The sequence below is a fragment of the Cherax quadricarinatus genome, chromosome 35, assembly GCF_038502225.1.
Source record: "Cherax quadricarinatus isolate ZL_2023a chromosome 35, ASM3850222v1, whole genome shotgun sequence".
Classification (NCBI taxonomy): Eukaryota; Metazoa; Arthropoda; class Malacostraca; order Decapoda; family Parastacidae; genus Cherax; species Cherax quadricarinatus.
The window spans coordinates 12,892,214-12,903,432 of NC_091326.1; the positions used below are offsets into that span (position 1 = coordinate 12,892,214).

An 11,219-nucleotide genomic window follows, 5' to 3' on the forward strand; every position below is an offset into this window, starting at 1 on the left:
AAATGAGGAAGATGTAGCAGTCTCTCTATTGAGTGGTTAATTAAGTGTATTCTAACCTAACCATTCTGTAATCCAGCAGACACACTAATCTGGTACACTACAGATCCCAATGATGTCAGATTAGCGATGGCCGACCTGTACTATATAGAAAGCCTCTTGTTATGCAAAGCATTTCAGGCAAATTAGGTCAATTCTGTCCCAGGATGAGAACCACGCCAGTTGACGAACACCCAGGTTCCTATTTTATTGATAGGTGAACATGGACAACAGATGTCCCAAGGAAACTAGACTTACTGTTTCCACCTGTACCAGGGATTGACTCCTGGACCTCAGTGTGTGAGCTGAGTGCACTAGCAACTGAGCTATGGGACACTAATTTGCAATACTGTATCAACATTCAGTACAATACTGTATCCACATTCAGTACAATACTGTATCCACATTCAGTACAATACTGTATCCACAGTCAGTACAATACTGTATCCAGTCAGTACAATACTGTATCCACATTCAATACAATACTGTCCCACATACAATACAATACTGTATCTACATTCAATACAATACTGTATCTACTTTCAATAAAATACCGTACAGTATCTACATTCAGTAAAATACTATACAGTATCTACATTCAGTAAAATACTATGCAGTATCTACATTCAGTACAATACTGTATCTACAATCAATACAATACTGTATCTACAATCAATACAATACTGTATCTACAATCAATACAATACTGTATTTGAAATCAATACAATACTGTTTCTACAATCAATACAATACTGTATCTACATTAATACAATGCATTGGTACCTCGGGTTACGAACTTAATTCATTCCAGAAGGCTGTTCGACTGCCGATACCAAACGAATTTGTTCCCATAAGGAATAATGTTAATTAGATTAATCCATTTTAGACCCCCAAACATACACTACAAAAGCTCTTACAAAAATACAACACAACCATGGGTAAAATGAACCTACCATTATAGCAATACCAGTTGCATAATTATCAGGCATTCTGCACAAGGTTGTTTTAAATAGTCAATACTACAGGCAATACATAGCTCACATAAAAAAAAAAAAGCCGTTCCACTACCCGTCTGCAAGAAGATAGCAGTGACAGTGTATTAGCACATTCATTGAAGAACACAAAACTTGAGGCTCATATAGCACTTGGGGAACAGTAGGCAATCAAATTTGGTTCAAAGAGGGTAATACAGTGGATCCCCGGTTAACGATTTTAATCCGTGCAAGAGGGGTAATTGTTATGCGAAATAATCGTTATGTGAATGAATTTTCCCCATAAGAAATAATGGAAATAAAATTAATCCGTGCAAGACACCCAAAAGTATGAAAAAAAATTTTTTTTACCACATGAAATGTTAATTTTAATACACACAAACTGAAAAAGGCATGCACACTTACATGACACTTACTTTTATTGAAGATCTGGTGATGATTGATGGGATGGGAGGAGGGGAGAGCATTATCTTCTTACTGTTTAGAAGGGGAATCCCCTTCCATTAGGACTTGAGGTAGCAAGTCCTTTTCCGGGGTTACTTCCCTTCTTCTTTTAATGCCACTAGGACCAGCTTGAGAGTCACTGGACCTCTGTCGCACAACAAATCTGTCCATAGAGCTCTGTACCTCCCGTTCCTTTACGATTTGTCTAAAATGGGCCACAACATTGTCATTGAAATAGTCACCAGCACGGCTTGCAACAGCTGTGTCAGGGTGATTTTCATCCATAAAGGTTTGCAGTTCAACCCACTGTGCACACATTTCCTTAATTTTTGAAGTAGGCACAATGGATTCCACAACTGGCATAGGCTTCTCAGGGTTAGCCCCAAACCCTTCAAAATCTTTCTTAATTTCCATACTAATTCTCACCCTTTTTACCACAGGGTTGGCACTAGAAGCTTTCTTGGGGCCCATGGTCACTTATTTTCCAGAAACAGCACCGAAAACACTGTAATAATACGAAATATTCCGATTGTATGCTTGGATGTTACCGCGGAGGCTGGCTGGTAAACAATGCCACCGGCGGAACATGTGAGCGCGTCTCGGAAGAAAATCGGTAAGCGGGTTTTTAAGCGGTATGTGAGGCAAAATTTTTGCAATTAAAGTAAGCGGTATGCGAAATAATCGCTATGTGATGCCATCGTTATGCGGGGGTCCACTGTACCAATTCCTTGTATCAAGAGCCCTTCACCTATATCAAGGGTCCCCCTTGAAGGAACTAGACTACCCTAAAAAAGATCAGATACTGTATGAGATATTACTCTGAATCTGCAGCTTTATTCTTGATGATATACCATTCATTATCAAGGTTACAATTGTCTAAATAAAGAAGCATAGCCAAGGGGAAGGAAGGAAGGGGTAGCAGCTGCTCCCCTTGAACACATTCAGGCACATTTTGCACCTTTTATGCATTTAACTTTTTAGATGCTAAAGCCTACTATATTACTAAAAAATAAGAATGGAAGAACACAGCAACAGGCCTGCTGGCCTATGTTAAGCAGATTCTTCTCAAACCCAACCCTTCTCACATACAATAAAGAGTATCACTGCAATAGGTCTACTGGCCCATGCTGGGCACATCCTCAAGCTGAACCTTTCTAATTCAAGTAAGAATTAATCCTTTCAATGTCTCCCACTTGTATACATGTTTCTGAGGCAAATGTCGCTCACACAAACATACAGTAGACCCCCGGTATACGATATTAATCCGTGCCTGAGAGCTCATCGTATGCCAAAATTATCGGAAGGCGAATTAATTTTCCCCATAAGAAATAATGGAAATTAAATTAATCTGTGCAAGACACCCAAAAGTACTATGAAAAAAAAAAGTTTTACCACATGAAATATTAAGTTTAATGCACACAAACTGAAGAAGACATGCACAGTTAGTAGTACTCTACTAACAATAGAATACATGACACTTACCTTTAATGAAGATCTGGTGATGATTGATGGGATGGGAGGAGGGGAGAGTGTCGAAGTTGTTAATATTTAGAAGGGGAATCCCCTTCCATTAGGACTTGAGGTAGCAAGTCCTTTTCCGGGATTACTTCCCTTCTTTTAATGCCACTAGGACCAGCTTGAGAGTCACTGGACCTCTGTCAAACAACAAATCTGTCCATAGAGCTCTGTACCTCCCATTCCTTTAAGATTTGTCTAAAATGGGCCACAACATTGTCATTGTAATAGCCACTAGCACGGCTTGCAATAGCTGTGTTAGGGTGATTTTCATCCATAAAGGTTTGCAGTTCAACCCACTTTGCACACATTTCCTTAATTTTCGAAGTAGGCAAAATGGATTCCACAAATGGCATAGGCTTCTCAGGGTTAGCCCCAAACCCTTCAAAATCTTTCTTAATTTCCATACTAATTCTCACCCTTATTACCACAGGGTTGGCACTAGAAGCTTTCTTGGGGCCCATGGCGACTTATTTTGCAGAAACAAGCACCAAAAACACTGTGATAATATGGAATGTACCAAATGTATGCTTAGATGCGAGCACACTGGCTGGCTTGTAAACACTGGCACTCACGTGGACGCGTCCCGGACAAATCGCGTGTGGCGGGTTTTTTAACGAGCGGCGAGGCAAAATTTTTGTAATACAATGTATCGAATACCGGATTTAACGTATACTGATGCCATCGAATGCCGGGGGTCCACTGTATATTAGTTGCAGTGCCCTCAAATATACTGTGAGCAGTTAATTTTGGTGTAGACATGAGAGACCAGGACTGTGCAGTGGGTGTTTTGTATAAACAAAGAGGAAAGGTTGCCTTAGTGACTGGAATGCCTATAGTGTTTATTCTGGGCTGTTTTTAAACAGGAATTTTTTAATTTTGTGAAAAATTGGCCAAATTACTAACTTCTGGGCACTTTACAGGGCAGAACTATGTTGCCCACTTTGAGGCCCATTTTAGGCCTCAAAGTAGGTAAAACTGCAGTTGCGTACTGCACTCCTCAACCTCCAACTTTGTACAGTGGACCCCCGCATAACGATGGCATCGCATAGCGATTTTTCCGCATAACGATTACTTTTATCGCAAAATTTTTGCCCCGCATACCGATTAAAAACCCGCATACCGATTTTCGTCCGAGACGCGTCCAATGTGCCCTCAGCCAGCCTCACATGTGCCGCTCCGTCCCATTGTTTACCAGCCAGCCTCCGCGGTAACATCCAAGCATACACTCGGAATATTTCGTATTATTACAGTATTTTCGGTGCTGTTTCTGGAAAATAAGTGACCATGGGCCCCAAGAAAGCTTCTAGTGCCAACCCTACACCTCAAAGGGTAAGAATTACTATAGAGATGAAGAAAGAGATAATTGATAAGTATGAAAGTGGAGTGCGTATAGCCGACCTAGTCAAGCTGTACAAGAAACCCCAATCAACCATCGCTACTATTGTGGGCACCAGAAAGACAATCAAGGAAGCTGTTCTTGCCAAAGGTTCAACTGTGTTTTCGAAACAAAGATCGCAATTGATGGAAGATGTTGAGAGACTCTTATTGGTGTGGATAAATGAAAAACAGATAGCAGGAGATAGCGTCTCTCAAGCGATCATATGTGAAAAGGCTAGGAAGTTGCATGAGGATTTAATTAAAAAAATGCCTGCAACTAGTGATGATGTGAGTGAATTTAAGGCCAGCAAAGGTTGGTTTGAGAGATTTAAGAAGCGTAGTGGCATCCATAGTGTGATAAGGCATGGTGAGGCTGCCAGTTCGGACCACAAAGCGGCTGAAAAATATGTGCAGGAATTCAAGGAGTACATAGAAACTGAAGGACTGAAACCTGAACAAGTGTTTAATTGTGATGAAACAGGCCTGTTCTGGAAGAAAATGCCAAGCAGGACCTACATTACTCAGGAGGAAAAGGCACTCCCAGGACATAAGCCTATGAAAGACAGGCTTACTTTGTTGATGTGTGCCAATGCTACTGGTGATTGCAAAGTGAAGCCTTTATTAGTGTATCACTCTGAAACTCCCAGAGCGTTCAGGCAAAAGAATGTCCTCAAGGATAATTTGTGTGTGCTGTGGAGGGCAAACAGTAAGGCATGGGTCACTAGGGAATTTTTCTATAACTGGTTACACCATGCATTTGCCCCCAATGTGAAAAATTACCTAACTGAAAAGAAATTAGAACTTAAGTGCCTCCTGGTGTTAGACAATGCCCCTGGTCATCCTACAGACGTGGCAGAGCGACTTTATGGGGACATGAGCTTCATTAAGGTGAAGTTATTGCCTCCTAATACCACTCCTCTCCTGCAGCCCATGGACCAGCAGGTTATTTCCAACTTCAAGAAACTGTACACAAAAGCTCTGTTTGAAAGGTGCTTTGTAATGACCTCAGAAACTCAACTGACTCTAAGAGAGTTTTGGAGAGATCACTTTAATATCCTCAATTGTGTAAACCTTATAGGTAAGGCTTGGGAGGAAGTGACAAAGAGGACCTTGAACTCTGCTTGGAAGAAACTGGCCAGAATGTGTAGACAAAAGGGATTTTGAAGGGTTTGAGGCTAACCCTGAGAATCCTGTGCCAGTTGAGGAATCCATTGTGGCATTGGGAAAGTCCTTGGGGTTGGAGGTTAGTGGGGAGGATGTGGAAGAGTTGGTGGAGGAGGACAATGAAGAACTAACCACTGATGAGCTGCTAGATCAACTTCAAGAGCAAGAGGCCACACCTGAGGAAATTGCTTCGGAGGAGGGGAGAGAGAAATTGAAGAAGTTGCCTACTTCAAAGATTAAGGAAATCTGTGCAAAGTGGCTTGAAGTGCAAACCTTCATGGATGAAAATCACCCTCACACAGCTATTGCAAGCCGTGCTGGTGATTATTACACTGACAATGTTGTGAAACACTTTAGGCAAGTCATAAAGGAACGAGAGGTACAGGCCACTATGGACAGATATCTTGTGCGAAAGAAGTCCAGTGACTCTGAAGCTGGCCCTAGTGGCATTAAAAGAAGAAGGGAAGTAACCCCAGAAAAGGACTTACTACCTCAAGTCCTAATGGAAGGGGATTCCCCTTCTAAACACTAACACACTCTCTCCCCTCCTCCCATCCCATCAATCATCACCAGATCTTCAATAAAAGTAAGTGTCATTTAATTGTGCATGCCTTTTTCAGTTTGTGTGTATTAAAATTAACATTTCATGTGGTAAAAAAAATTTTTTTTCATACTTTTGGGCGTCTTGCACGGATTAATTTTATTTCCATTATTTCTTATGGGGAAAATTCATTCGCATAACGATTATTTCGCATAACGATGAGCCCTCTTGCACGGATTAAAATCGTTAACCGGGGGTCCACTGTACCTGCATAATTCTGAAAGTTTTACATCAAATTTTGCAATTTTGATGTCATTGCCTTTGGAAAAGATTCCCTACCTTTTCAGATTCTTTTAAAATTACAACACTGATGAGACTCTTAATTTCAGGGGTCACTACAGTGAAAGAGTCAAAACAGGATATTAGAATATGTAAAAAGACAAACTATAGTAAAAGGAAACCATTTAGCCAACATAAGAACAGAGGATCACTGCAATAAACCTACTGGCCCATACCAGGCAAGTCCTGTAATATTATGGAAATGCCAAGTTATAACTAATAAATACATATACACAAACAGCAAATGGAAACTTAATAAAGATGATACTATTTTGCTTGGGAGGCAGGGTTTATTAAATCTGATACATACCTGGAAGCAGCACAATTTATAGGCAAAAGAGATGAACACAGCCAGGTGTTACAAGAAATAAAGCAACTCTTAGAGAAGCCTTGTAGTAGGCCTACTGGCCCATGTTAGGCAAATCTTTGAGACATGTTGGCATGTTGAACAGTGCTGGTAGTACTAGAAGTAGTAGTAGTAACGGTGCTAAAGAAAGCATTCAGTTTATCCACAAACAGAAAAGTAGTCTATACCTGTTAATGGCTTCTCATCTGATTCAGCCTTTTGAAAATATAATAAATATAAAAAATAAATTTGAATCTAAACTCAAATAGATTAAGACGAAGCAACTGAGTTGGCTTGAAAATGTGAAAATTTGTGCAATTTGCTTTTTAACTACTATTTTCTCTCCTGGTTGATACCCTGTGCTACAGGTATATAATCTTTTTAGTATTTAGTTTTACTCCTAAACTATGTTGTCCAAAATGCTGTGCATGCCATAGGCTTTTCAAATGCAATATTTATGTACAGTATTTTTAAATTTTTTTTTAATTTACATCAGAATAGTAACATAAGTGCTAAACCCAAAAGGGTCTCTCACTGACATCAAGACCCTCTGTTAAGGAGTGTGGCACTGTTGGCTCAGTTCACACACACAAGGACCAGGTTTGATCCCAGATGAATGGAAACATTGTGCATGTATTTTTACACCTGATGTAATCACTCTCTCAGCCTGGAGTCGATGTACATAATAAACTTTTCACATCGACTCCAGGCTGAGGGACTGATTACCTCAAACTCTTGATCTTCACCATTTTTCTTTGTATTATATTCTCTGAAAGGGTTGTAAGTAGCAAGATTGCCAGCCATCTAGATACCCATCAGTTGCACCACCCAGGGCAACACGGGTGTTTACCTGGAGTTTACCTGGAGAGAGTTCCGGGGGTCAACGCCCCCGCGGCCCGGTCTGTGACCAGGCCTCCTGGTGGATCAGAGCCTGATCAACCAGGCTGTTGCTGCTGGCTGCACGCAAACCAACGTACGAGCCACAGCCCGGCTGATCAGGAACTGACTTTAGGTGCTTGTCCAGTGCCAGCTTGAAGACTGCCAGGGGTCTGTTGGTAATCCCCCTTGTGTGTGCTGGGAGGCAGTTGAACAGTCTCGGGCCCCTGACACTTATTGTATGGTCTCTTAACGTGCTAGTGACACCCCTGCTTTTCATTGGGGGGATGGTGCATTGTCTGCCAAGTCTTTTGCTTTCGTAGTGAGTGATTTTCGTGTGCAAGTTCGGTACTAGTCCCTCTAGGATTTTCCAGGTGTATATAATCATGTATCTCTCCCTCCTGCGTTCCAGGTGTAGAGCAGGTTGTTCCTACCTGTCGCAACTACTGGACCACCATGACAAAGTCCTGGATGCTCTAGAAGACAAACAAAATGCAGATATATACACAGACTTTGCAAAAGCCTTTGACAAGTGTGACCATGGTGTCAATAGCATACAAAATGTGTGATAAAGGAATAACAGGAAAAATTGGTAGATGGATCTATAATTTTCTAACAAATAGAACACAAAGAGTAGTAGTAAACAGAGTAAAGTCTGAGGCAGCTATGGTGAAAAGCTCTGTTCTACAAGGCACAGTACTTGCTCCCATCCTGTTCCTCATCCTCATATCTGACATAGACAGGGATGTAAGCCACAGCAGGGTCTTCCTTTGCAGATGACACCTGAATTTACATGACAGTGTCCTCCACTGAAGACACTGCAAGATTCCAGGTGGACATCAACCAAATCATTAAATGGGCCACAGACAACAACATGAAGTTCAATGATGAGAAATTTCAATTACTCCGATATGGAAAATGTTGGGAAATTAAAACTATATCGAGTATAAAACAAATTCCAACCACACATAGAGCAAAAAACTAATGTAAAAGACCTGGGAGTGATAATATCAGAGGATCTCACCTTCAAGGACCACAACATTGTATCAATTGCATCTGCCAGAAAAATGACAGGATGGATGAGAACCTTCAAAACCAGGGATGCCAAGCCTATGATGACACTCTTCAGGTCGCTTGTTCGATCTAGGCTGGAATATTGCTGCACACTAATAGCACCTTTCAAGGCAGGTGAAATTGCTGACCTAGAAAATGTACAGAGAAACTTCACGGCACACATAACTGCGATAAAACACCTCAATTACTGGGAACACTTGAAGTTCCTCAACCTGTACTCCCTAGAATGCAGGAGGGAGAGATACATGATTATATACACTTGGAAAATCCTAGAGGGATTAGTGCCAAATTTGCACATTAAAATCACTCCCTATGAAAGCAAAAGACTTGGCAGACGATGCAACATCCCCCAATGAAAAGCAGGGGCGCCACTAGCATGATAAGAGACAATATAATTAGTGTCAGGGGCTGAAGCCTGTTCATCTGCCTCCCAGCATACATAAGGGAGATTACCAACAGACCCTGGTTGTCTTCAAGAAAATGCTGGACAGGCATCTAAAGTCAGTACCTGAACAGCTGGGCTGTGGTTCATACGTCGGGTTGTGCGCGGCCAACAGTAACAGCCTGGTTGATTAGGCCCTGATCCACCATGAGGCCTGGTCACAGACCAGGTTGTGGGGGAGTTGACCCCTGAAACCCTCTCCAGGTATATTCCAGGTATGTCTAATTTATCAACTTGTCGGTAGGCAATGCTCTTGCTCATACACTGTCCATGGTTCAATCTCTGGCAAGGGTGGAAACATCAGGCATGTTTCCTTACACCTGCTGTTCCCATTCACCTAGCAAGTAGGTTCCTGGGTGTTAGTCAACTGGTGTGGGTCGCATCCTGGGGGACAAGATTTATGGACCCTATTGGAAATCTGAGGCATTCCCTTGATGATGCACTGCCTTTCTTGGGTTATCCTGGGTGGCTAACCCTCCGAGGTTAAAAATTCAAACAAAATCTTATCTTTACACCTGCTGCCCCTGTTAACTTAAGGGTAGGTAGGGAGCATAGCATTAATGGATTGGTGAGTTGCATCCTGGGGGAGAAGATTAAAAGACCCCAGTGGAAACAAGCCAGTCTGATGACCCTGATTTATTGAGTTATTCTGGGTTATTAACTCATCGGATTAACAATCCAAGTAAAATCTTCTTGCCTCCTTTGCTTAGTAAGTTTACCTGGGTTCAGGTACATGTAAGTAGTCACATCAATTTAGGTGATTACAATTATCATTATTATTATAATCACGGGGAAGCACTAAACCCGTAGGATTATACAGCATCTTTGTGGGGGGAGGGATGGCAGGTATTCAGGCTTAATTCAAGGAACTGGAGCACAGATCCAATTGCCTAGATCAAAAGCCCCTCACCATCATCAAGGAACCTCCCTTGAGGGGTACAATTATTATACAGATTAACATATGTATATTATTACTATTCATAACCAAGCATTAAACCTGTCAAGGTAATACAGAACCTGTGTAAATTACAAAGGATAACTCCACAAAAAACTCAGACGATGTGACTCATTTCCACTGCGACCACAAAACCTTATAGTAAGTTTAAGTACAAGTATCATACCAGGAATATACCTTAAAACACCTGTTGTCCAATATTCACCTAACAGTAAAATAGGTACCTGGGTGCTAGTCGACTGGTGTGGGTCGCATCCTGGGACAAAACTGACCTAATTGCCTGAAATACTGAGCATAACAAGTGGCTTACTATATATTATATTATTATAATCAAAAAGAAGCGCTAAACCACAAGGGCTATACAGCGGCTTACTATATAGTAGTGTCACTGATGTCAGTTATGTTCTGTATACCTTGTACATGTACTTGAAGAAATGAAGATTATCACACGTACTTGTAGTTCTACTACTGTGATCGCGGGTTCAATCCCTGCCCGTGGTATGGTTTACATCACTAACTACTACTTACTGCAACATAAACCATCATAACCATACTTGACGCCGTATTCATATATCCAACAGCACACCTGCTCCTCCATGTTTTTAAAATCTTACTGTGAGTGTTGGCCATGTTAAGGTCCACTAAAATCTGGTCGGGGTTGTAATTCCATGTAAGTAATAATCTTTATTTCTACAGGTACAGGTACAGGTACACACAAATACAATTACACAAATTATCATACATGAGTAATTTTTTTTTATTATCACACTGGCCGATTCCCACCAAGGCAGGGTGGCCCGAAAAAGAAAAACTTTCACAATCATTCACTCCATCACTGTCTTGCCAGAAGGGTGCTTTACACTACAGTTTTTAAACTGCAACATTAACACCCCTCCTTCTTCTTCTCTTTTTTAGTAAATGTCTACAGGAGAAGGGATTACTAGCCCATTGTTCCCGGCATTTTAATCGCCTCATACGACACGCATGGCTTACGGAGGAAAGATTCTTTTCCACTTCCCCATGGACAATAGAAGAAATAAAGAAGAACAAGAGCTATTTAGAAAAAGGAGAAAACCTAGATGAGTAATATGTGTAAATTACGTAGGATAATCCCC

The 11,219-nt window shown here is 41.2% G+C and overlaps 1 protein-coding gene across 4 annotated transcripts in view; it reads right to left on the minus strand.

The window, feature by feature from the left end:
• Positions 1 to 10,768, minus strand: part of LOC128695133 (dentin sialophosphoprotein) — a 31,698-nt gene extending 20,930 nt beyond the window's left edge. For 2 of the 4 annotated variants that reach the window (XM_053785567.2, XM_053785565.2), the window contains exon 1: positions 10,633 to 10,768. In XM_053785567.2, the coding sequence (XP_053641542.1) occupies positions 10,633 to 10,702 (70 nt within the window). In that variant the 5' untranslated portion in view covers positions 10,703 to 10,768. Of the gene's footprint in view, positions 1 to 10,558 lie in introns of all 4 variants that reach the window. The other 2 variants (XM_070091392.1, XM_070091393.1) reach the window with 2 other exon arrangements.
• Positions 10,769 to 11,219: the final 451 nt, after the last annotated feature.